At 41.1% G+C, this 27,937-nt stretch overlaps 1 protein-coding gene and 1 pseudogene across 1 annotated transcript in view; one reads left to right on the forward strand and one right to left on the reverse strand.

Annotated features, from left to right (window-relative positions):
• LOC107516059 (ATP-binding cassette sub-family A member 3) overlaps nt 1-27,937 on the reverse strand; it is a 95,309-nt gene that overhangs the window by 11,169 nt on the left and 56,203 nt on the right. The window contains exons 17-26 of the mRNA XM_036225868.1: nt 24,321-24,419; nt 23,662-23,842; nt 22,237-22,534; nt 18,936-19,185; nt 18,578-18,782; nt 12,540-12,756; nt 10,705-10,875; nt 5,756-5,934; nt 4,101-4,226; nt 3,724-3,918 (exon numbers count right to left, since the gene is read on the reverse strand). Of these exons, the coding sequence (XP_036081761.1) occupies nt 3,724-3,918; nt 4,101-4,226; nt 5,756-5,934; nt 10,705-10,875; nt 12,540-12,756; nt 18,578-18,782; nt 18,936-19,185; nt 22,237-22,534; nt 23,662-23,842; nt 24,321-24,419 (1,921 nt within the window). The remainder of the gene's footprint in view (nt 1-3,723; nt 3,919-4,100; nt 4,227-5,755; nt 5,935-10,704; nt 10,876-12,539; nt 12,757-18,577; nt 18,783-18,935; nt 19,186-22,236; nt 22,535-23,661; nt 23,843-24,320; nt 24,420-27,937) is intronic.
• On the forward strand, nt 23,166-23,287 carry LOC118607470 (annotated as a pseudogene).

The raw sequence follows: 27,937 nt of genomic DNA on the forward strand, positions 1-27,937 counted from the left end.
TATCTAGTTGTCCTGGCTCCGTTTGTCCCAGCACCATAAGAGGACGCTTCCTCACCATAATAAAGGCCATATTAAAAAAATCCGTAGCTAGCATCACACACGGCCTCCAAAGACTAGGACCCAGACAAGGATGCCTGCTCTCGCTACTTCTACTCAACAGAGTGTTGAAAATTCTATCCACAGCAATTCGTCGAGAAAAAGAAATGTAAAACATCCGAATTAGAATGAAGGAAGTAAGATGATCGCCGTTCACAGGTCCTATGATTCCATAGGTAGGAAACCCCGAAGCGTCCACACACACGGACGCACGAAACCAGTTAGAACTCACAGAGAAATTCAGCAAAGTTACAGGATGTAAAATCAATGTGCAAAAATCAGCTACATTTCTATACATTAACAATAAATAAAAGAAAAAGGAAATTTAAAAAATGCAATATGCAATAGCATCAAAAAAATAAATAAATAAAATACCTGGAAATAGACTTAACCAAGCAATCAAAAGACATATACACTGAAAACTATAAAACATTATCCTATGTGCATGGATTAAGAGACTTAATATTATTAAGATATCAAAACTACCAAAAAATTATCTACAGAGTTAATGCGATCTTTATTAAAATCCTAGCAATTTTTTTGCATAAATAGGAAACATAGGATGGGTTCATTCTAAAATTCATACGGAAGTTCGCGTCCGTAATTAGCCAATACGCTCTCCGAAAAGAAGAACAAAGTTGGAGGACTCAGATTTTCTGATCTCAAAACTTGCTAAAAAGCTACAGAAATCAGAACAGTGTAGCACTGGCGTAAAGATGGGCATATGGAACAATGAAACAGGACAGCTCACAAATACACCCTCGCAAAAATGGTCAAATGATTTTCAACAAGAGCGCCGAGCCCGTTCAGTAGTTAACAGTCTTTCAACCACTGGAGCTAGGACAACTGGTTGTTCACAGGCAAAGAATGAATTTTGACCCTGACCTTACACCACATCCAAAAATTAACGCCAAATGGATCAGAGACTTAAAAGTAAGTCCTAAAACTATAAAAGTCTTTGAAGAAAACATAGGGAGAAGGTCATGACATTGGATTTGGCAATGACTTTGAGACTATGAAATCAAAAGTATCAGCAAGAAAAGAAAAAGTACATAAATTGTACTTCATCCAAATTCTAAAATTTTCCGTATCAAAGGATATTGGAAAGGCAACCAACGGAATGGGAGAAAATATTTTCAAATCATATATATGATAAGTGATAACTATATAGATTACGTAAAGAACACTTCCAACAACAAATACTGAAGAAAACAATTTAAAAGTGTGCTAAGGACTTGAAAGGGCAGTTCTCCAAAATACACGAACGGCACGTGAAAAGATGCTCAGCATCAAAATCGTTATGAGAAATGCAAATCCAGCAATGACGTACTACTGCGCACCCATTAGGATGGCTCTTATAGATAAAACAGAAAACAACAGTGTTACTGATGATGTGGAGGAGCTGGACCTCTCGCGAATTGCTGGTAGGAATGTAAAATGGTGCAGCCATTAGGGAATACGGTATGGCACCTCCTCAAAAAATTAAACGAGGAAAAGAAACCAAATGTTAAATAAATAAATAAATAAATAAATAAATAAATAAATAAATAAATAAAATGTGTTAAAAGATTAAACAAATTACCCTATGGTCTTGAAGTCCACTTTTAGGGATGTACTCCCAAATAATTGAAAGCAGGGACTCCAACAGATATTCGTACACCGATGTTAAGAGAAGCGTTATTCACAATTGCCAAAACATGGAAACAACCCCGGTATCCATTAGCTGGGATCCCCAACCCCGGGCCGTGGACCGGTACCGGTCCATGGCCTCTGTGGAACCAGGTGGCGGAGCAGGTGATGAAGCTTCATCCGTGTCTGCAGCTGCTCCCCAGCGCCAGCATCACCGCCTCAGCTCTGCCTCAGATCATCGGGCATCGGATTCTCACAGGAGCCCTGGTCCCCAGTGCCAAAAAGGTTGGGGACCGCAGCTTAATGGATGGATGGATAAACACAGCGTGGTAAACATACATAATAGAATATTATTCAGCCTTAAAATGGCATAAAATCTTGACACATAGGTGAACCCTGAAGGCAGTATGCTAGGTGAAATAAGTCAGACAAAAAAAGACAAATATTATATGATTCTACTGATAGGAGATACGTAGAACGATTGAGTTCATAGAGACAGAAAATAGAACAGTGGTTACCAGGGACGGAGAAGGGGCGGGGAGTTACTGTTAGCAGGTCCACGTTTTCATTTTGGGATAGCGAGAATGTTCTGGAGCTGGATGGATAGGGCTGAAGGTCACACAATAACGTGTACTGAACGCCCATGAATCGCACATCCAGAAATGTTTACAATGGTCATTTTTATGCCATGTAATTTTTACTCCAACAAAATGGACAATGTTTAAAACATTTCGAAAGCCTGAGAGAACGGAAAGATAACCATGTATCATGTTTCGGAACAGCCGAGTGGGAGACATTCCCCAAGGCCTGAAATAGCTTCCTCGGACTCAGCTGAATTAGTCATTGCCAGAGGCTCACATTTGCCTGTCTGCCTGGTCTCTTTTTAAATTTGACGCTTTTGAAATGTGACAGAGAGACTATCTATCTCTTTGGTTCCCAATTTAGCTTTTTCTCTTTGACTCCACCTTCATTTCATCTTTTTGGTTTTTTCATTTCTCACAATCCGGGGACTGGTTACGCAACCCTACATCCCCCGAGTGGGTCGGGTGAGGATATTTAGGGAGCCCCCACGCGCCCCCTCCGCCTGCAGGACCTCCTCACCTTCTTTCATCATGCTTTACTTCTTCCTCTAGTTTCTCAACCTCTCCCCGTCTAGCATAAACGTGATCAAGTTGCTCAACGTACAAAATCTCTCCTGCCTCCTTCGCTCAATTTGGTAAATTCTCATTCTTCCCTTTGCTTCACAGATAACTTTTTTTCCCCCAAAATATAATTCAAATTGGTAGCTTCGTTTCCGTTTCCGGACTACTGTTTATCCTACGGCCCGCAGCTCCCCCGTCCCCACCTGCTAGATTTCCTGATGACGGTGTTCAATGGACCGAAGAACCGCGCCCTGGGCTGCCATCGCCGCCACGCGCCAACCCCGTTGTGACGGCTCTTCCCAGTTTCGCCAAACGAGTTCTAGCTGCTAACGGTAACGGACGCTGCTCAGTGCCTGAGACTTCTCGGAATCCGACACTTCTGACTGTTACCATTTCCTTCTTGAATGTTTGTCCCCTCTTACTGTCTTTCCCAGTAATGCCCTTCCCCCTTGGTGGCACGTGCAGCCAATGGCCAGCTACCTCGTTGCAGCGTGGGGCTGCTGGGAAAGGCCATCCGCAGCCAGCACCCTATGACGGGTCAAGGCTTCAGCTGCAGCTACATTGCGGGTTGCCTCCTGCTGAAGTCCTCCCTTCCACCTGGTACTTTGTCTGGCACATGTCAGATGCGCTGTTGAGAGGACCCGCCTTTTACAAAGAACATGTGAAAAACACTCTTGTGTTGCATTCTGCTCTGGCTGCCTCGCTACCTCTCTTCAAAAATGAATTTCTCTCTCCAGAATCTCCCGAGTCCCCAGGATCGACGCCCTGATTCCTGTCTGTTACCTTTGGCCGTCTGCCCATCATCGGGACCTTGAGTCCTCGTGCTTCTCATCACGAGACTGTGACAGCGTCTTACCTTCCAAAGATCTTTGGTGATGCAAAATCCATCGAGGAACACCTCCCCGGAGGTAGCGGTCTCCTCCCCCGTCAGCATTTGGAAGGTGGTGGTTTTTCCGGCCCCGTTGAACCCAAGCAGTCCAAAGCAGTCCCCGCGTTGGATTGCGATGGAGATGTTTCTCACAGCCAGGATGACCGGACACTTGAAATAGATCTAAAAAATCCGGGAAACGCGAGAGAGTAGAGAATATCTGTAGGTCACATACAGGGAACGCCTCAGCCCCCCGTCTCACAGGAACTGTCTTGGAATGTGGAGAATACTTGTCGGTCCCAAAGAACGACGGGGAACCCTGGACAGAGAGCACGACACGCTCTGGGGTGGCCGGTGGCCGCTACCTTCGTGAGCTCCTTGACAAGCACCGCGGAGCTGAGCGACACCTGAGGCTGCTCCAGGATTCTCTTTCGTTCGTTTTCTACATCTTCGTCTTCCGAGTCTCCAGATAATTCCTTGGACAGGTCTTTCTGCATTTGTCAAGACAAGGATCACAGATGTGGGTGCCCCTTAGCGTCAGGTCTAGAGACTGCGTGGCTTCGTGAAAGCTAAACTGGACGATGATCTCAAAGATGTCAAAACAGGAGGCGTGAGTCCACTCAAGCCATTTCTGAATATGGGCTCAGCATCTCATGGACATCTTGACTAAGGGCTTGAATAACCAATAGTCGGTCCATCAGTAGAATGAGGGTGACGACGAGGGAAGAAGGCGAAGTTATTTCATATGCTAGAAAGAGCGTGAATTAATGTGCGAATATGTGTCCTTTAAATCTTTAAAAGACAGAATTCGAAGTATTGGGAGAAATAGTTTTTATCACTTAGAGCCTTACGAAGGAAGAAGGAAGCCATTTAAAGAGGGTGGGGAACTCTGAAAAACAGTCATAAACTTTTTAATAATAAATACATTTAGTCAAAATTAAACTGCAATGGGAGCTTAGAAAATAAACAGGACTTACCTAGACTTTTTCTAAGAAACTCCCCGAACTATATAGTCCATATTTTCAAAATAAATATTATAAGGTAATATCGTTTTTTTTTTCCCCCGTAATCTTGACTAGATCAAGTATCTTTAGGAAACTGATCTCAAGACGTCAGAACAGAAATTTGGCATAATTTTAAAGATCATTTCATCCGATCCCTTCAGAACAGGTTGATTTTTTATTTCCACAGATTAAGAAATGACGGTTAGCTAGCCTGAAGCTTTTTCCAGAATTGGATACCTCATGAAAAACTGAAGCCACAACCGAGATCCATCGAGTGTGATTTAGTCCTGTCACGGTAGGTTCAACATTGAACGACTAAAGGAGGATTCAGTCTTTCTTTTATGAGGGAGAGAGAAATAAATGTCTGTGACCTCACACAGAAAAATTTAAGACTAACAGAATGGCCATGTGAGGAGATAGTGGACCTGTCCCTCAGCGAAATTGGTGACAATTATTTAAATAATAACCATTTAAAGCCTTTATAAATCATGCTTCAAAAAAAGAAATCATACAGGAAATTAGAAAATACTTTTAACATTTGAATGACAATAAAAATAGGAGAGATCAGTTTTTTCAGGATACAGCTAGAGGGAACACTGCGTACAGGGATATGTTTAGCATCGAATGTTTATATTGGAGAAGAGGAAAGAACTAAGAGCTACAGCTTCAGGCTTTGCATAAGGAAATTAGAACAAAAGAGGGAAGTAAACCGAGAGTAAGTAGAAGAAAAAAATTATAAAAATAAGAAAGTCAGTGAATGACAGAGAAAATAGTCAATAAGAGAACAAATTAATAGACGAATTAATAAAATTTGGTTCTTTAAAATGATCAACAAAATGAATGCAGTTTATTGTAGGTAAATTATATCTTAATATTTTATTTAAGAAAATATATTTCTGTGGACATAGAGTTTTCTTTTCTCCAGGACCTGAGGTAGTCATATGTAGCTACATGCTTTTTGGGCCTCATATCCATTTTCTTAGCATTATTCTTAAGGTCGATGCCTAATTACTCACCTTCTTGAATGTCTTATAGATGCCAAAGTAAGCGTATCGATTGAAAAACGTCCTTAGTTTCCACAAAATTGACTCCCAAAAGAAAGCCAAGAAAAGGCAAGTAAAACCTGTGATACTCATTATAACCAAATACTTTCCAATCATTTTCTCCTCCAAAGAATAAATGCTCTTTGTGGTATCTGAGAATGAGAGAGAGAAAGAGAGAGAGAGAGAGAGAGAGAGAGAGAGAGATCTTATTGAAGAACATCAACACTGTGAAGAAGGCCTAAGAAAACAACAAATGGGAAGAAATAAAGGCTAAAATGAAATGTTAGGCCATATTGAGACAAAGTGTTTCCAGTGTGAGAAGTGATGGTTCTGCTCCACAAATACCATTTGTGCAATAAATTTTGAAGGCCCAGCTTCTTGAATATAAATATGGTAATCAAATAAGCCTGTGATTATTAGCATATTTATTGATGTCTGAAAATTATTGCACACCATGAAAAACATGCCCAAATCCTTTCAGAAGTGTGAAACCTTAAATTGATATTTAAAAGAAAGTATTAAAGTGCAAATACTATTGTAAAAGATAACATATATGCTTTAAAAAGGTAAAAAAAAAAGACATTGGCTGATACTTTTTGTACTTTCTTGAAAAGCTGAGTAAAAAGCAGAGGATTCCTGTTATAAGAGAACTGTAAATGCTCTTTCCTTTTAAAAAAAAATATATTTTAGAATGGTTTTAGAATTACAAAAAAAATTGAGTTCAGAGAAGAAAGGACAGAGAAATCCGTATACCCTGCAATCAGCTTCTCTTATTATTAACAATATACATTGGTATGGTACATGTTATAATTAATAAACAAACATTAACACATCGTCATTAAATACAGTCCATGATTTATTCAGATTTCCTAGGTTTTTTAAAAACGTGATACTCTTTTTTTGTTCCATGGTCCAATCCAGAACACTACGTTTTTAGTAGTCATGTCTCCTTAGGAACCTCTTGGCTGTGACAGTTTCTCAGATTTTCTTTATTTTCGATGCCACTTACATACCGGTGAGGCATTCTATAGGATAATCCTCTATTGGGATGTCTGATTTTTTTTTTTTTTTCATGATTAGACTGAGGTTGTGGGCTTTGGGAGGAAGGTCACAGAGATGAATCGCCATTTTTATTGCATCAAAAAAAGGGGTTCATACTATCAATATGACTCATCATGGTTGACGTTGACCTTGATCACCTGGGGTCGTGTGTGTTGGCCTTCTCTGCTGTGAAGTTACTCCTTTCATTCCCTTTCCATACTCTTTGAACTTTAGAAGGAAGTCATAATATACATCCCACGCATGGGGAGTGGGAAGTTACGCTTCACCTCCATGAGGATGGAGCATCTACAGAAATTGTTTGGAATTCTACAGGAGATTTTTCTCTTCATCATTTATTTATTTAGTCATTTCTTTATAATAAAATAGACTCATTATTTAATTTATACTTTGGGTTATAATCCAAATCACGTTATTTTGCTGTTCAAATTGTTCTAGCTTTGGCCATTGAACTCTTTATGAAGAATTATATTTTGTAATTGCTTGTAGCTGACAAATAGAAATGCAATGGAATGTTATGTTTGTGTTTATTTTGCATTCATCAATCAGATTAAATTCTTATCAAGTCTAACAATTTATCAAGGGATTCTTTTAGATTGAGTAGACTGTCATATCTAGTATTATTTCACCTTTTCCATTCCTTATACTTCAGAATTGTTTTTAGAATACTTAATTCAAACAGAACATTATATGCTACATATGTATAAATTTTAAACCGAATATCATAATAGAATCTATGAACCCAGCCCCCAAATTCAAATTTTACAAATAATTTGTTATTACTTATTTGCTTCTTTATTTTTCCATCCTCCACAGGTAACCACTATGATGAATTGTGTTACGAATTCCTGTTTTCTTTAAATACAAATGGACCATTATATATATACATTTTAGTAAATAATATTTTGTTTAATTTTAAAATTTAAACTTTATAGAAATAGTACAATACTCTATGCAGTTTTTGGATTGTTTTCCTTCTATGTTGCCATTTAAAAACGTTTCAAACATAAAGCGAAATTGAAATAAAAAAGACCATTATAATAAAGACCAGTATAACAAAGACCATTCCCCCCACCTAGCATCAATGATGTTACTGTTTAGCCATATTTGGTCCCCGTACCTCAGCCCACCATATGTACATTTTTAATTAATTTGCCTCTGTGATTTTTCTCATTTTTATTGCTTATATTTTTATAGTTTTGACTCATCATACTAGCTTCGTATGACAGTTGGCCGTCTCTGTTGTAAATTTTCATGGACATCAAAATGATAATTTTATGGGGTGGTGACGATGGGTTTGGGATGGTTACTTGGTTGCTTACTGCATGAAAGCTATTTCTGTTGCTAAGGTGAAATATAATTTCTTTAATTAACGTCATTCTGCTAAGGTGGTGGTGGTGGGGATATAGTTTTGTGATCTCCCGAAAACCTTTGTTTCTCCAGTACCCTTAACTTAAGCTATTTTCTTCTTCTTTTTCTACAACGTCAAGCTCCCAAGGGACGATTATGCCTTCCAAGTTGCTCTTCTCAGAAGTGGTGCCTTCCCAAGATGAGACTTTTCCAAATCACAGAGACAAGAAGTTCAGAGGATCTAAGCCAGAAAATCACAAACCTTCCAAAGCCTACTGAGCTATGTCCTATGTCCTCAACAAAGGGGTGAGTCAAGAACAAGAAATAAATGTATATGAATTGGGGAAAAAAAATACACTCTTAGCAGCTACTGCGAATGTACTCATGGAAAATGAAAAACGATCTACAGGTAAGATTATTAAAATTAATAATATAATTTAAGCTCAGTATAAAAATGAATTCTTTTAATTATATTTCTCTATAATGGCAACAGCTGGCAAAAGATGACACTTTGAAAAGTGATGCTATTTAGGATAGCATAAGATGTGTAGGAATAAGACTAACAATATAATTCCAATACCTCTAAACCAGTAACTATTACACAGTATTAAATAAAAATTAAAAAGACCTAAGTAAATAAATGGAAGGCTGGAACCAAATAAGTAAAGGAACGTACCAAGTTTACAAGCTGTAAAACCAAAAACCGTAGATATATCTTTCAAAATTGTTCTATAGCATTAAATCGATCTCAATACACATTTCAATAGAGGTGTGCTTCTGTAAAGAAAAGCTGATTGTAAATGTATGTGGAATTGCAAAGTATCAAGATATAGCCAAGTTTCTATCTCAAAACCTACTACGAAGCTAAGGTAGTCAAGACGGGACTGGTAATGGAATAAGGATAGACAGAAAGAGAAATGAAATACAATTATGAGTCTATAAAGAAACCCTTATTTCTAAGGTCAAGGGATTTCACTAGGTGTGCTAAAGCAATTAAATTGGAAATAGTCTTTTTAACAAATGGTGCTGGAACCACTGGACATCTGTATGCAAAAGAATCAAGCCAGAACCTCGTCTCACACCATACACAAAAATCAACTAAACACGGATCAAAGGCCTAAATATAACAACTAAAACCATAAACCTCTTAGGAGAAAACAGTGGGTACATCTCTGAGGCCTTTGATTAAGCAATAATTTCTTTGATACGACACCTGAGGTGTACAAGAAATCAAAGACACGACCGATAAACTGGACGCTAGCAAGGAAGTAAAAAGGCAGCCCACGGAACAGGTGAAAATATTTCCAAATTATATATCGTAGAAGGGCCTAGTTTCCTGAATATGTAAAGACAAATAGCCCGGTTTAAAAAACGAGCAAGGAATTTGAACAGATACTTCTACAAAGATGTACAAATGGACAACAGGTGCATGGGAAGATGCTCAACATCACTGGCCGTTAGAGAAATGCAGTCGAAACAACAATGAGATTCGACTTCACACCCACCAGGAAGACTATAATAAAAGGGAAAATAACAATTGTTGGAAAAGATATGAAAAAAGTGGAACCTTCTTACATTGCTGTACAAAAATAGTCTATGGAGACTCGGTAATACCATGACTTTTCATGTCATTGGATTTTATATGAAACGTTTCTTTTCTATTTTTTTCTCTACTGGCTCCACCCCCTAAAGTGTATTGTCATGCAGTTCACGGCTGTTTGGGTACCGAGCTTCCTTCTGAGGTCACGACTCATCTCCGAGGGTGCTGGCTTACAAGTGCTCCTCCCTTCTCGCTCTGCCCACTCTCACCGAGATAAGGCATTTCGGAATTATCTAACAAATGATACGGTGCCACGATTAGGGATGTCTAAGGTTACGTACTGCTCCGTATCTCCCGAATCGCTAGAACCTAACCTTTACCTATTTATTAAAAAAAAAAAAAAAAACAGGTGAGTTTCTCTAGTGCCAGCTACTATTTCAGACGCTGGGCAATGGACTGCATCCTTTCCTTCGAACCAGGTGTGCGCAGATGAGTGGACACGATTCTGAGTGGTGATGGGGATACACAATGCGATTCCAGTACGAACCCTGACCCCGGAGGTCTTGGCCATACCGGATGTGAGTAATGCGATGGAAGAGCATAAGCTTTGACCCCCAGCTCTGGACCACGAGAGCTGTGTGACACAGCGCACAGTCAAGTCCCCTCAAAAACGAGTGTGAAAACAAACAAATAGCCCGAGGTGGTGCAGATTTAAAATAACGTAGGTCATGGTGCTAGGCGGTTGACTATCGGCCGCCCTTAGCTCTCTGTCCGATGACTGCTTCAAACTGATTTGGCGTCTGCCGTCGAGGCTGTTTGAGATTTACGAGGGTTTTCCCCTAGTCTTATGAAATGGCTTCGGTCGGTACCGAGCACGTGTCCTGACTCTCTCCCTGCATCCTGCATTCGTCACGGGCTGAGCCTGGGACTGACGCCCTGGACGCACAGGGCCCCCCCCCCCCCAGGTACTTACTTTCTTTATCGCAAGGTAAGAAGGCAACATCTTGCTTAAGGGAGCACCACTTCTTCATCTGGTGGAAAGTGGTGTAGTAGGTGATGCACTTCGCCAGGTTGTAATTGGGAAAGACTAGTAATAAATGAAGCATGAAGTTTCTGGTGGCATTCGGCATGCTATGTGAATTTTCTAAAAAAAAGATGATAAGATTAGGTTTCATTAGAGGAAATGAACAAAACGCCCCCAATTGATGACCAAACCAGGCTCAGGGAATCAAGAACCAGACAACTGAGAAACACCGAGAAAGCCCGGTGACGAGTCTGCAGGCCTTTCAGATGGGGGACCGGTGGGGTCCTGCGATCGCGTGGGTGACATTCCCACGAATGCTTCAGGGAGGCTCCACAGGGAGTGAGAACGGTGGACGTGTGTGTCATCATCTGGTTTGGGGCAGTTACCACTACCCTCAACTCAAAACTTCTTGGAGGAAACACGTCTTTTTTTTAGAGCCTCCGTGTGCTGGATTACTGTACACTTCCCGTGCCCGTGGCCATGCTGGTTTGCTGGCTGGAGCTTTTGGCCAAGCCAGGACATTCTAACTGCCAAATCCGCTGGCTTTTTTTTTTTTTTTGTTCTCATCCTACATGACTCTGCGACCCACTCCTCCCCATCCTGCTACTCCTGGCCCTCTCTAGCTCCTTAAATGATGATTTCATCCTAGGTCAGGGCTCGCAGACGCAAGTGCTTTCGGGGTGAATCCTCCCTGCATGACGATATTTGTCTTCAGAGGGCTGTGAGGAGTACGGAGATCCCCGCTTTCTGTGATTTGGGCATCCCTTTGAGAATGAGGGCCGAGGTGACTCTCTTACGAGTTCTTTTTCTGTCTGCTGCCGGAGGCTTAGGTCTCACTCGTGTGAAGTATTCATTGATTTACGAGGGCCCGGGCCAAGGAAGCCTGCACCTGGGGGGCCTGGCGAGGGGTGACAGTGATGGGTGACGGGTGATGGGTGACGGTGACGGGTGACAAAGCGCTTTAGGCCCTTCAAACTTGCGAGATCAGGTGATGCGGCCACGGAGTGATATGGTGGCACTTTGCAGAACTCTGTGTATAACGAGGGTCAATTTGGCAACCGTCTCTGCAGGTCTTGAAGTCAGAGAAGGGAAGTGAGGAGATTACAAGCCCAAGAACACTGCAGAAAGCAGGCCAGAAAGGAAGGGGGACCGGCCGAGCTGTAAGCATGTCTCCCCTTCCTGGCTAATCTTGTTTGGATGCTCAGATTCTTTGGCTTTTCCCATAAAACCAGGGAAGAGGAGCCACAGCACAAGCCTCCCCTGGGCAGGAGTGTGGCCTCGCCTGACAGCTCAAGATTCTCTCCACTCCTCCTTTTCATCGCCTCACTACCAAGTGCCGTGGCATCGAGGGATAGCGCTTGTCAAGGTCATCGAGGTCTAATAGATTGGAGACATGACTCATTCTAACTTCCCGAGGCCCTTCTTCTTCTGGAGGAAGCTACTCTTTTGTTCCCATTCATCCTCATTCTTTGTCTCTTTCTCTGACAAATGAGTCTCAGGGACAAATGCTCCTAAAATTTCCAAAATCCTGTACAAAACAGACTCCCTAAATCATGTAGCAGAGCTAGCGGTGGTGAGGATTGCGAGGGGAACTCCCGTGTCTAAGGACCTGAACAGCAAGTTCAGCCCTGTCTCTCTGGCATGAAGGTCCCGGCTTGAGCCAGTTCAGGATTTCCCCCAAACCCAGAACTTAGATGTCTATTAATATCATCAGCCCATCCCTACTTATTTATTAACTGCTGCGCTCTGGGGAAGGAGGCAGGTCGTGAAGCCCTTACACTCACCAAACTCAAAGATGCTGTCTATGAGGAGACTGAAAATGCCGGACAGGTAGTTGAACAGCACGAGTTTGATGTAGGCAGAAGTACCTCTAGTGAACAGGAAGCTGAGCAGGTACATGAGGGGAATGGCGGCCCAGCCGTACAGCATGAAGATCAGCATCGTGTCCAGGAAGTGGTACTCCGCGAGGAATAAGTCCAGCTGGCAGTATTTGAACACTCCCTGAAACACAAGGCGACGCAGAGGTAAAGGCAAGAGACGCGTAAGCGGAGACGTAATTCGAGCCAGGACATTTAGACAAGGAAATGGCAAGTCCTGCCTTTATTTAGCACAGAAGTATTCATTAGTTAAATCATTTGGCCTTAAAACAAACAAACAAACAAACTTTAGCCACCTCTTTTTCACCAGAGGACAGTCCAGAGAGCAGAAGCACTATAATTTCCTTTTATTTTTTTGTACTTGAAACGAGTTTTTTTTAAAAAAATTCATAAACAAAGTCAGTACACTTCCCCCCAATAATCCTACCTCTCGACTTTTCCAGAAAGTAGATTGTTTCTCTAAAGAGAGACTGTTTTTTTAAAAAATGTTTCCTCTTGACTGTACACTTCACCAATCCCTGCTGCCCACCTCTAAACTGGGTCTCCTGTTTCTATTCTATTCCCTTGTTCCCACTACATTCACCCCAGCAACTCTGGAACCTCCTTCTGAAAGTTTTAATTGAAATAGAAAACCAGACGGCGAAACGCTAAAATTCGAGGGACCTAAATTGAATGGATAGTGGTCAGGTGATGAATTCGTACTTGTTAAAGGAAATACAATTCTGGAGATCTGTATCTCACTAGTTAGTATTGCAGTTTCTCTACGAAAGTCAGAGGTGTGCCTTCGGGCAAGTGTGTAACCACACGGCAGGGAAACTAAGAAGTAAACAGAAAAGTTAAGCAGAGAACAGTCATTATGCAATCGATGGCTGATGTTCTTGACAGCAGTAGGGAAGATTAGCGGGTCACAGTTGAATTCAACACCCACAGCTTTGTTTCTGAATGAGCTTACCGTACATCTAAACAGAGTAACTACGATGAGGTAATCAAAGAAAAGTTGGGATGATCTAGGAATCCCTGTGTTCGAAGGTTGATGATCCTTCGATGTCATAAGCTATTTCGAAGAAAAGTTGAATTCCTCGTTGGATAAACGAGCAACAAACTCTGTTCTTGGATGAGAAGAGGGTGCGTTGTGAACATGCAGATTCCACCCAAATTAACTCTTAAATGAACATGCAAATGAGGTGTTGAAGTAAATATTTTGATCTCTTTATTATGAAACATAACGCGCCTCCAAAAGAGTACATAATACGTACATGAATTATCACAATGAATTATCGCACAATAACCCTGTGGGCAATGATCACAATTCTAGTACCCCAAGAAAGCTACTGCGAACTCCCCAAATTCCTGTAAAAGGAACCACTCCTCTGATTTTTACCATAAACACTCTTTTCTTTATATTTCTTAACAGTGTGATCACATAGGCATGCATCTCTAAATACTGAACTATTTATAGTACGGCAGGTCCTCTGGTATGAATGTCGTTTCGTTCAACGTTGTCATTATAATATCGATGAGACACTGTAGGAACGTAACTCTTTTTTACATCAAGTAGACTATGGTAGAAATGGTTTCATTGTGTGTCACCTCACTTAAAGTCACAGAACCTGCCGATGACACTAAGGACTCGGTGTGCTGCAGCATTACCTGCAGTTTGAACTTTTGATCGATGTAACTGCACGCCACGCGCCCTGCGCGGTCTGGCTTCCTTCGCTCAGCGCGGTGAGATGTGAGGCTCATCCATGTTTCTGAACGTGCCTCGAGGTCACTCTTTTTCATTGCTCTACTGTATCCTCCTTGGTCTCAGGACTTATGTATTTCACTTTTGATGGACCATGGGTTGTTTCCGGTGTTCGATCATTTTATTAGCTTGTTAGGGCAGCCGCAATGAAATAGCAGGAGCCGGGCGGCTTAAGCAACAGAAATTGCTTTCTCACGGTTCTGGAGGCTGGGCGTTCAATGTGAAGGTGTCGGCAGGGCCGGTCTCTTCCGAGGTCTCTTTCCTGGGCTCGCAGATGGTCACTTTTCTGCTGTGTGCTCACGCGGCCTGTCCTTTGTGCTTGCACACCCGTGGTGTCTTTGTGTGTCCAAATTTCCTCTTCCTAAAAAAAGATACTAATCGAATTGGATGAAGGCCCATCCCGTTCCATTTAACTTAATCACCTCTTTGAAGGCGCGCTCTCTCTGTCTCTGTCTCTCTCTCTGTCTCTGTCTCTGTCTCTCTCTCTTTCTCTTTCTCTCTCTCTCTCCCCCTCTCTGTCTGTCTGTCTCTCTCTCTCTCTGTCTCTGTCTTTCTCTTTCTCCCCCCTTCCTTCCTGCCTTCCTTTTCTTTCTTTTTTTTTTTTCTTATTTTTCTTTCTCTTTTCTTTCTTTTCTTTCCTTGCTTCCTTTTCTTTTGAAAAAAAGTTTTACCTCTATTTTCGGTTGTCATACAAGTAATACACGCTAATTGTGGAAAACATAAGGGAATTAAAGGTAGAAAAATCCGAATGACCCCGCCAGTCATATACAAATGTCACTAATGGCATGTGGCTTTCCAAATTAAAAAAAAAATTGCTTTGTGTTATGCTTTTATAATTTGATTTTAGAATTACCTTTTCATGTACACATAGAAGCATTTACATGGTTCCACGGTATTTTATTACACAGACGTATTTAACAGTTCTTTTTTAAAGTTTTTTTTTTTTTATTTTTCAATACAGTTGACATACAATATCATACTAGTTTCAGGTACACAATACAGCGATGAGACATGTATGTGACTTATGAGGTGGTCACCCTGATAAATCTAGCACCCACCTGGCCTCGCGCGGGTATCACAATGCTGCTGATTCCGCTCCCCACTGCCGTCCGTACTCTCCATCCCCACTACTATTTTGTAACCACCGATTTGTACCTCTTGATCCCCTCCCCCACTTCACCCATCCACTCAGCTCTCCATTTGGCAACCATCGAAACGCTGTCTGTAGCTAAGAGTTCATTCGTCTTGTTTGTTCGTTCGTCCTGTTATGTAGAGTTTACACATACGTGAAACCGCATGACATTTGTCTGTGTACGTCTGACTTACGCCATTCCGCGCAATACCCTCTAGGTCCAGCCACGTTGCTGCAGATGGCGAGATGTCATCCCGTTTTAAGGCTGGCCGATCTTCCATTGTATATGTGTAGCACCTCTTCTTTATCCATTCGTCTGCTGAGGGACACCCAAGTCGCCTCCTTATCTTGGCTATTGTAGATAATGCTGCAATGAACAGATGGACGCGCATGTCCCTTCGAAGCAGCGTTTTGGATTTCTCCAAACCAATACCCAGCAGTGGGATTCCTAGGTCCTTCTTTGTCTCTTGGTACAGCCTTTGTTTTAAAGTGTGTTTGGTCTGGTATAAGCATTGCTACTCAAGCTTTTCTTGTTTCCGTTTTCATGAAATATCTTTCCCATCCTTTTCCTTTCAGTCTGTGTGTCTTTTGATCTGGAGTGAGTCTCTCGTAGGCAGCATAAGGGTCTCGTTTTCTTACCCATTCAGCTGCCCTGTGTCTTTTGATTGGAGCACTTAACCTGTTTACGTGTAAAGTGATTGGTGATAGTTAGTTATTGCCATTATTCATATTTTTGATCTTTTTTTCTTCTTCTTATATGAGTCCCTTTAACGATTCTTTTAATACTGGTTTGTGGGTGAAGAACTCCTTTAGCTTTTTCTTGTCTGGGAAGCGCTTTATCTGTCCTCTGATGCTAAATTATAGCTTTGCTGGGTACACTAACCTTTGTTTTAGGTCCTTGCTTTTCGGCACTTTGAATGTTTTGTGTCAATCCCTCCAGCCTGAAGAGTTTCTGTTGAGAAATCAGCTGACAGTTATAGGAACTCCCATGCAGATAACTAACTGCTTTTATCTTGCTGCTTTTAAGATTCTCACTTTGTATGTAACCTCTGGCATTTTAATCACGACGGGTCTTGGTGTGGCCCTTTCGAGTTCATCTTTTTAGGGACTCTCCATGCTTCCTGGGCTTGTACGTCTACTTCCTTCACCAGGTTAGGGAAATTTGCCATCATTGTTTCTTCAAACACGTTTCCAACCCTTTGTTCTCTCTCTTCTCCTCCTGGCACCCCCATGATGTGAATGTTGTTACGCTTGGTGTTCCAGAGGCCCCTCCAACTCCTCTCGACTTTCTTGGATTCTTTTTTCTTTTTGCTGATACGATTGTGGGTGTCCAGCTACTTTATCTTCTAAATCACTGATTTGATCCTCTGTAGAGGCCCCATCTTTAAATACAGTTACATTTTGAGGAACTGGTGGTTAGAACTTAAGCATATGACTTTGAGGGGATATAATTCAGCCCATAACAATTATCACAAATATGATGATTCCAAAGGTTTTCTTGTACGTGTCTTAACATTCAAACACATTTCTATTGGGTACATGACAAGAAGTAGAATAGCACAGAGCAAGATGGAGGACGCGTAGAGACAGCACTTCCTACGAGTCTCTCTAACTCATGCATCTCTGCACTGGAGCATTTCTGCCTGCGCTCCCAAAGCAGCTCCCTACCACATCCTGCGTAGAGGTCCTCGGACGCAGCGCGTGTATATGCAGCACGTGCAGAGAAAACTTTCAGGTGTCTCTCGACCTTGGGAGAAGAACATTCATCTATTTTTTCATTCCAAAAACATACGCAGACATATGTGTACCACACAGACCAACATATTTACGTACCTATACACCCACAATTTTGAGGGTACAGTGTATAGAATTTAAATAAATCCTCTCGAATACTCTTAAGAACAAAGGGAATAAGGATAGAAAGTGAATGAAAAAATAAATGAAAAAGAATCAAAGAGATGAGTAGACGGGAGGAAAGGAGATAGTAATTGTGCTGGTATAGACAATGATAATCATATTTTTATGATAAACATCAACATATTTTATCATAATTATTTTATTTTCATGGTTAGCATCTATCTATTACTGAACAGAGAACTACTTGAAGGATGAGTCATATTCTTATTCATACTTAAAATCCTAGTTCCTCTAATTAGGGAAGAAACTTACCTGCTCTCAATGATTTCGTCTCTATGTACACAATACATTTCATATGCATCACTCTCTAACTGCTCCAGAACACACACATGTACACACACGTGTATGCACATGCGCGCGCACACACACACACACGCTCCAAAAGAAAGACCCTGATCACATGACTGGAGAGTTTATGGAACTCACAGAACCATTTTTCACTAGGGAATAGGATGGCGTGCATTTCCATACGTTTACTCTTTGTTCTAACTCTTTGTTGACAGAAATTGGACGACTGTGAATTTGGGAAGAGTAAGAACAGTATACCTCGCTTAGCTTCCCAGTCTACATCTTCTCCAATGCACTTCTTTCCACAAAGTTCAGTGTTGAGACTAGATGAACTTCAAAATAGTGATCTTACATATAGCATCTTTGGGTAGGGACTCCAAAAATAAGAGGACTGGAAGGTAGAATTTAGATTTATACGTAGACGAACCACACGCCAAACAGTTTTTTAAATACATTGATAGAGACTTGAAGAAGAGTTTCAGTAGAACAGCCAGAAGGTCCAGTAGAAAACAAAACCAGACAAGACCAGGCAGTAGATATACTACCTCGTATGTATGTAATAAGAGCGTAAGTATCTCTTAATACAGGTAAAAGCCTTTCCACCTTGAGAGAGGATTTGTGGGTCAGTATAAATTGATGAGAACATAAATGGGAAACAAGTTCATGAGAGGTCTCTGTGCTTTTGTAAAGAAAAGTTATTTTCTTCTAACGAAGGAATGTGAAAGAGAAAGTTTCTACCATGAGATTTTTGCAATGTCTTTTCTAAGATAATGAGCAAAGATAGCTTATTGGCAGGGTTAGATTTATAACATAATTGGGGCACAGAAATTTTTCATGGGGTGGAGAAGGAAAAGGAACCCTCACCAGCAGCAAGCAGCAGGAGGCAGAGAAGATGATGAAATCCCACAGCAGAGCGGAGAGCCAGTACGCGAGGATGTAGACCCCGCTCAGAAACTGGATGTGCTTGGCCTTAGAGACTCTCTCAGTCACTGTCAGGAGACAAAAGCCACTGATGAAAAGAGCCATGCCAAAATGTATATTTATGGCCACCTGACGTTCATTTGAAAACCTACAGAAAACAAAAGTAGATATATCAAAAAATCGACGTAGCAGAAAATACAAAATTCTATCAATAACTATTTGTTGATTGTACAAGTGTAATCAGAGTGGGAGAAATGCATTTCAAGTATGAAACTCTATTCTAAAGGAAATGACGACATACATTTCAGTGTGTTCGTTGGGAATAACGTGTGGCTGAGGTTTGTTGGACACTGTCAAGGAAGCCTCAGGGCCAGAAACCGTCATGAAAAGAATGTTGTCTACTATTGCCAGGGCCAGGGACGGTGAATGGTACGCTTGATTGTTGAACAGACCGGTAAATAGTATTTCATCTCTCGTCACCTCAATGGAAAAGGCGACAATGCATAAGCGAATACAATCTTCATTTTCCATCAAGTATTTCAACAGGTTGCCTAGGATGAAGAAGCAATATTGGTCAGTCGATCCGCAAAACAGATCATCTACAATACGTGCTGGGGAAGAAAGACAAAATAATTTTACTTGGTTCTTATTCCTTTCAATTTTCTCCTAACGATTATTTCGAACATTTACCATTCTCCTCAAGCACTGCATTGCATCAATAAATTCCAAGCTCTCTCACTTCACAGCTTGTAACCTAAACTCCTACCTCACTGAAAAAATACATGATATAAACTCTTTAAATGCATCTGTTGAAAACTGATATGTCTTTTCTCTTACAGCTTTTACTGTTTATCTTGTGTGCAGGCTCGGTGAGGCTTACAAAGGGCGATACCCTGGGAGTAAGAGTGAATAAGAAATAGACCAGTTCTTATAAAAACTTCAACACAGTCCCGAATCGCTTAAATCCCTAATTGGATTTAGATTTTTCTCTTAATCTAACCGCCTATCGGAAATTAAATTAGACCTCCTCAAGAGAGTATAACCTTATGCAGAATATTTATAACTTTCACACACAATATCTAGCATTCAACGAGAAAATTACTAGGTATACCGAAAAACAGAACCAAGAAAAAGCGCATAATAATAGAAACAGATCCATGGGTAAACTGGATATTAGAAATAGAGAATTCACCAGAGAACTGGAGCCCATAGAAAGAATAAATATTAACGTTAGAATGGAAATAAAAACACGATAATCACAATTAAGAAGTCAATTAATTACAATGAAGAACTCACGGCAGGTTGGGTATAATTGAAGAGTGGGCAGGGAACCGGAAGACAGGTCGATTACAAAAGACAAACCAGAGCACAGCGAGAAAGAGGATGGGAAACGAGAGAAACGTAAATTAACAATGTTAGGGATGACACAGGAAATCGCTACAGATTCTGAGACATCAAAAGGGCACTAAAGGAATGATTCGAACAGCACTAAACGCACAAATTTGCCAATTAGGATAAAATAGACAACGTCCTCAAAATGCGCACACTATCACAGCTCACCCAATATGACAGAGATCATCTGAATTTATAACTGTTATGGAAATTGAACTTATAAATAAAAACTCCCGCCAAAACAAATCTCTGGGTCCAGAGTTTCTACTGGAGAATTCTAATATTTAAGAAAAAAAAATCAACATTAATTATACACAATATGTTTCAGAGAGAAGAGGGAACATTTCTCAATTCATTTTATGAAACTACTAATACCCTGAGAGCAAAACTGTACAGAGGCAGTACAAAAAAGGAAAGCTACAGACCAATGTCCTTCATGAATATAGCCGTAAAACTCCTTATCAAAATATTAGCAAACGTTATTCAGCAATATAAAAAGACAGTCATACACCGTGACCAAGTGGGGACTATTCCATGGTTACAAGGCTGGTTCGATATTTAAAAATCAATATCATCTACCATAGGAATAGGCTGAAGAAGAAAATAATATAATCACATCAATCTATATAGAAAAAAACATTTGCCAAAACTCAGTACTCATTCATGAGGAGAACTGAGAAAACAGGAATCGAGCCAAACTTCCTCAACTCTGTTTAGAACTCTACAAAATCCCTACAGCCAACATTACACCAGATGGTGAGAAACTGCGCACTTTCTCCCGAAGACTGGGAATGGAGGAACAATATCCACTCTCACTGCCCTAACTCGACATTGTGCTTGAGGTTCTACCCAGCACCATCAAGCACGAACAGGAAACGGCGGGCTTACAGATCACAAAGGAAGAACTGAAACAGCTTTTGGGTGCAGAACGCATGATTGTCTCTGTAGAAAACCTTGAGGAATCAACAAAATATTTCTGGAATTAATAAATGAGTCCATCGAGGTTGCAGGATACAAGACAAACTTACAAAAATCAACTGTTTTCTATGAACCAGAAGAAATACATGGACACCGAAATTTAAAATACAATGCCATTTAAATTCGCTCAAAAGTGAAATACTTAGCTGTAAATTTAAGAAGATACAGGCAGGACTCATATGATGAAAAGTACCCAGCACTGACGAAAGAAATGTAAAAAGGTCTAATTAAATGGAGGCACATATTGTGTTCATGGATTAAAAAACCCAACATAGTCAAGACGTCAACTCTCTCCTTATTGATATATAGATTTAATCCAATTCTCATCAAAATTCCAAAAATTTTTTTGTAGGTATAGCCAAGCTTATTATAAAATTTCTAAGGAAAATCAGAGAAATTAAATGATTTTGAAAAACAAAAATAAAGTAGGAGTCAGTCTGCCATATCTTAAGCAAAATATTGGTAAAGTAACAGATATATAGATTAATGGACTAGAACAGAGAACTCAAAAATGGACCCTCATATGCCCAACTCGTTTTTGATAAAAGTGCAAAATAATTAAATAGATTTCATCGCTTAACAAAGTTGCTGGACAATTGGACATCCAAAGGCATGAAATTTAACCTCGATGTACATCTTACACTTTATAATAAAATTAATGCGAAATGGATCATGAACTTTAATGTAGAGCGTAAGACTCTACTTTTAGAAATCTATAAACCTTTCAGAAGAAAATCTTCAGGATCCAGGGCTACCCAAAAGGTTTCGGACTTGCCACAAAACGCACAATTCATAAAAGAAAAAAAATTAATAAACCGTTTTCATCAAAACAAAACCTTTGTCTTGCAGAACCTGTTAAGATGGCAGAAAGACGGTCGACGGCATGAGAGATAATAGATAAAGAGCTCTCAAAAGTCAACGGAAAACACCATTCGCCTTTATTAGCATGCACGTGAATTTCACCGAAGACGGCCAATCGGGCACCTGAGAAGGTGTCAAAAGGAACTAGGGCAAAGCACACGGAAACGACAAGGCAGTATCGCGACACGGCTACCGGAATGGCTAAACCAAAGCGGGTCCCTCCCGACTCTCACTGAGCTGCCTCGAGAACGCTGGGGCCCGGCAGGGAATGACCGGCGCGGTGGCCGCGCGGTCGGCGAGGGCCCCTCTTGTACAGTCGCACGACCCCACCTCCGTCCGGCCGGCGTCGCTCGTGCCCTGACGGGCCTCACCTTGCACTTCCTTCAGCGTGTGTCTGTCGGACCCCAGCGCGCCCCTGAGGTGCCGTAAGAAAATCGGGGTCAGGCTCGAATTCCCGGAGACGGAAAAGGGCACGACGGTCGGGCCGTACTGCCCCAGGTCCATGCGCCGGGCCTCGTGGTCGCCGTCCGGTGACGCCACGCTCTCCGTGAGGAAGGCGAAGGAGCCGAGCAGCGCCAGCGTCTGCAGCAGGACCAGCGTCCAGTTGCGCCAGCTGAACAGCGCCCGCTTCGCCAGCATGGCCAGGAACTGCTGCTGGCACAGCAGGCGCTAGGGGCGGGAGACAGGGGTGCGCGTCACGGCGGCCGCGGCGTCGCCAGGCCGCTCGCGTCGAGGTCGGGCCGGACGCGCGAGGTTTATACAAACAAGTGCTCGGGACGGAGCCCAGACATAGGCGGATAACGCACGAGACTTTGATCTGTCTTCCGTTGGTACGAGGCAGGGGTCGACGCGCCCACCCCCTGCATTCCTGCGTTTTCTAGGGTTGCTTTTTGCTACTGTGACAGGGTTGAGTGACTGCGACAGAGACTGGACGGCCCACGGGGCCTTACATCTTCATTATCTCCTTACACAGAGTTTGCTGACCTCTCCTACTCCTATGACATAAAACATTTAAGTTCTGGCTTTTGATATAACGTACCTAAAATCTCACTTAATCTTCTGATAGTCGAGAACACCAGGGTGCTTTAGAGAAGGAACAGATAATTAGAAGGAGAATGAAATAAACGCCGGGCAACCCGAAGAGGCTTCTTTCCCATGCGGAGGATCGTACTGATTAGGGAACGATTCTTTATGTGATATCAATTCCCAATGCAAAAACTTAAAAAAATATTGTGCAAGCTCGATTATCAAGAATCATGCTCGCCACGGCTACAATGAACTAACAAATCTCTGGGTTATCATCTACGGCCACGCCGCTCTGAACGACAAGCCCGATCCCATCTGATCTCGGAAGCTAAGGAGGGTCGGGCCTGGTTAGTTCTTGGATGGGAGACCGCCTAGGAAGACCAGGTGCTGCAGGCATAAAAAAATAAATAAATAAATAAATAAATAAGGGATTATAAGCTGATAAGGTCCTTGCAATCTGTGAGGTCCACCAAGGGTTGCCTTGCTTAAAAAAAAAAAAAAAATGGGGTTATCAATCTGAAAAAACCAAAAGCATTCCAAAAACGAACAAAAAAGAAGAGAGGAACCGCAAACGGTGTGAGACGAACAGCCGAGCCCTTTACCCGGTGTCCATTATCTCTGCACCAAGAAATTAATCAGGTTTTGGTCCAGGCTGCTCCGTATCCGGTCGGGCCTGCAATGCTGAGAATTCCATGCTCCTTTTGTTTAAGTATTAAAAAAAAAAAACGTACCTCTTGTGCTCCAACCAAATAAACCTCAGGCATCTAGGCAAAGGTGCTCACCCCAGTATTAAACATAACAGGAGGGCTTTCGTTCCCGGTAGAAGAATCTGGCCTCTCGTTGCCGGACATACTCCTGTTCTGGTTCTTGATCGAGACTTCGTTCATCAGAGAGGAAGGCTGAGGCTGGGCAGCTACGATATCTGTTTGTAAATCTTCCATGTTACTGACCCTGTATTAAAAACATGCAAAGTATTTCAGGTCAGCTTCACCCTAGCATATCTGGTTTGGAGAATGTGAGTCACAACACCCGACTCGGTAGGCTTCCTGGTTTGCTTACTGACGGGGAAGGCCACGGTAAGTGACGCGATCAGTATGGTGGGGCAGTGGTTCCCAGATGCTGGTCACCGGTCTGCCACCAGCCCATGGCCAAGTGGAAAGAACAAGGTCAATGTAATGAGCGTTTCATTAAGTCGAACTCGTTGAAGTTGAAGATCGTAGTCTAATCCATACTTTAACCACCCATTCCTTTACAGACGATGGTGGTTAACACTTTTTCCAGTGTTCTCATTGTGAAAGAAATTACGTGAAAGAAATGACCTCTCACAGTTCTAATGCGTGAATCCGAAAGTGTGCTAAACTGACGAAGGAGACTGAAACGTGGCTCGCTCTCGGTCGACACGCCAGTCTCCCTGTGCACCGAGGCTCACCTGAAGAAGACCTCTTCCATGGTGGTAACGGATGCGCCGAAGCTGCCTATGCCCAGCTCCGCCTGCCTGTTCTCCAGATCAGTAAACAGAGCTTGAAAACTGGGATGAGAACAGAGATGGGAATGAGAGTGGGACAGGGAGAGAGGAGCGGAGAGAGAACATGCCGGCGCGGAATCAGATTTTCTTATTTACATTTTTTTATTCTATATTTATTCTAATCTCCCCTCAGGACTGGCGAAAATGTAGATCATTCTTCACTTCAATGCCCATTATAATTCAATACCTCTGGTAAATCAAAAAGGTGGGGGAAATGGTAAAAAAATAAAATAAAATAAAAAAAGAAAGAAACTAGTAAATTGCTCCAACAAATTGATTCCTACTTTCCTTAGTTCTTGGAAACAAAAATTTAGTCTTCTAGTAAACTATCAAGAGACCTTATTTATGCTAATAACTCTAGCAGGTTGACATGAATTAACTTATCACACACATAGCCGCTATGGTTCCTCAGTCAATTATTCAGTAAGTCAAAAAAGAACATCATATCCAAGTTAATAGAGAAAAAATATACTAAAAAAAAAAAAATGGAAATGGATACTGTTGAATTGTACATCTGAAACTTACTGGATTTTGTTAACCAATATCACCATAATTAAAATAAATTAAAAAATGAAAAAGCAAAAGGGGTAGGAGCAGTAGAAGCTGAAGATGTGACTAGAAACATGTGATTTGACAGCCAAAAAAATCTGTGGATATTGAGCCAGATGAAAAGTCAAGACATGGAGGCTCTTAAAGGGCAGGTGTCCTGAGAAGACTTTATGGCATTTTACAGTCAATAGATTATCTCTTCCAGAAAACTCCAGGTCTCCAAATCATCTATTACATTCCCACTGAGGAGCAACTGAACCTGTCTTTGCACACTTGTCGGTGTTGAGAGAACTCAGAATTTCCTTTGTGGAAGCTCTATTAAAATTTCCTCCATGTTTGAGCTTAAACTGTTTTCCGTCCAGTTGTCTAGTTTTGCCCATTGGTTCTAATTCTCCACTTCTAAATGATATAGAACTGACAGCATTTTATGTGTCTTAAATCCACTTCCTCCTATGGCTTTTTTTTTTTTTTAAAAATTATGTTCAAGACATTTATTTTTATTAAACCTATTGGGGTGACATTGGTTAATAAAATTATGTAGGTTTCAAGTGTACGATTCGATAATATGTCATGTGTATACTGCATTGTGTGTTCACCGCCCAAATTCCAGTTTCTTTCCATCAACTTATATTTGACCCCCTTTGACCTTGTTTACCTCTCCCCTCCCCCCTTCCTCTCTGGTCACCACTAAACTGTTGTCTGTGTCCATGGGTCTCTGTTTGTCTTTTCAGCTAGGATTCACCCATATCTGCTTCTTTTAGCTTAATTATGAAATTAATAAGTGTGCCTTGTACGAAATTCAGAAAACGAATGTATAAAAAAATAAAAATCACCATACTGTCATCCTCAGGGATAGCCACTCTTAATACACGGATATTTGTTTTCCTAATCACATGAGTTTTGTTACATATTATGTACGATATATAATACATATTATATATGACATACTTAATAAATATAGTGTACTATATATATGCGTGTATATATATATATATACATATACATATATAGTCCTTTTGAGGGGAAAACAGAAAAATATAAAAGGAAAAGAAAAAATGTGACCATCTAGAGTATGCCCGTTAACATTTGATGTAATTCCTCCTATTTATTACATATATTTTTAAATTTAGATTTTTTCTTTTTTATTAAGGTATACCAACTATAAAGTACATAAACTGAAATGAATTTTTACATATATTCATCACTGAATATCCTTCTGCATAAGAATAGGATTCTTGTCAATAACCGCCTCCACCGTGTGCACGAGCGCGTGCGCGCGCGCACACACACACACACACGCACACACCCCTACACATTCATAAATTATAGAACTCCATAACAAAAAATTAGTTTCATCTTTTCATGAACTCCATGTAAATGGAATCCTCCAATCTGCATTTTTTGCCCAGCGTGAAGTCTGTGCGGCTCATTTTTTCTTACTGCCGAAGGAACGATTCTTATTGTTCATTCTTTCTCATTGTTCTTTCCTCTTCCTGAGGGTGAACATTTATTTGAGTTCTTGGTTTGGAGCTATCTTATAAATAGCATGTTTAAAATATATATATATTCTTATATGCCGTTTGATGGACATACGTCTTTTAGGAATACACTAGGAATAATTGCTGGGTCATAGGATGAGCACGTCCTTGGCCTAGCGGAAGTGGCCATTTTACAAGAGGTTTTACCATCTTACATTTCTCTCAGCAATGAGACCCAACTGCCATGTCCTTAACTTTAGCCTTCCTCGTGGGCGTGCAGTGGTAATGCACTGTTCTCTTTGTGTTCTTTGTACTTTTGCATACAGTTCTCAGGATTCTTGATGTAGCTTTCTCTTATTTTTCTTTTCTGCCATAATTACTGGTCGGATTTTTATTAGTCAATCAGGGATCTTGTCTCGTTTTATGTCATTCTCCCCCTTCACGGTGTCCTCTTTAACTGGATTCAGACCACAAAGCAGAGAGTCTCTAAAATTTTCTGTTTTTACAATACATTTATTTTCCAAGTGGGCATTTCTTGTGATCCTATAATTTCAAAATTCATTACCCTTCCTATAGCTCAATCATTTTTTCTTTCATCCTTCTGAGACCGGTAATTATTCAAGAATGATGTGTAATCGTATAGGACATCATCTGCTTCTGAATAGTTTCATTTCCTTTTTAGACATTCTTTTGAGAATGTCATTGTGTCCACATGAATGAGGACAGGCAGATAGTGTGACAAGTTTAAGCAAGCGCTGGATTCCAGGGAGCTCCTGCAGCTCCATGTGGATCACAGTTATCATACCTGTTCCCACCTTTGCAGAATGAGTCGAACGCCATGTACCTAAGGATGCATAGCCAAAATTTTATTTCCAATGCTCCACAGTATTTTATTCTTTCATTCCGGTTTATGATGAGGGCGTTGGTTTTATTCTGCTGCCTGATCATATTGTCCCATGCTGCTGCTGCTCAAGAACTTTCAGATTACTGCAGAAAAAAGTTCCAATAATGAAGTTCCTTTTCCTTCCATAAGTCTTTTTTTTTTTTGATACATTCCTTCTTTTCCTAGAAAAGGAGAAGTCCTTCATATCTTCTTGATTATGACAGCCAGCTTGGTAGGGAACACCAAAGCAAGTTCTTGCATGTATATAAACAGATAAAGACATCATACTCTGAAAGTCACTGATGAGTATGCTTAGTCTCCACTTCAATTTTTTAGGATGGCTATCTCAGGTAAAGTTATTCTTTGTGACTCCCCTTGATGAATAACTTGGCTAACTAGTGCAGTAAACCTACCTATTTCCTTTGGGTTCCTGTCGCCCGGGCTTCGAGAGCCACCACCAAAAGTATTTTTGTTTTCTCTTGTTATTTTAGTATTTCCATTCACTCCCTGCAACACAGAATTTTTACTCCACTAACAACATGCCATCAATTATCACCAGTTAAAACCAGGACACCACAGCCGCTAGGTGACAACCCTCTCTTCAGTGCAAG

This window comes from Rousettus aegyptiacus, unplaced genomic scaffold, assembly GCF_014176215.1.
Source record: "Rousettus aegyptiacus isolate mRouAeg1 unplaced genomic scaffold, mRouAeg1.p scaffold_m13_p_8, whole genome shotgun sequence".
NCBI lineage: Eukaryota > Metazoa > Chordata > Mammalia > Chiroptera > Pteropodidae > Rousettus > Rousettus aegyptiacus.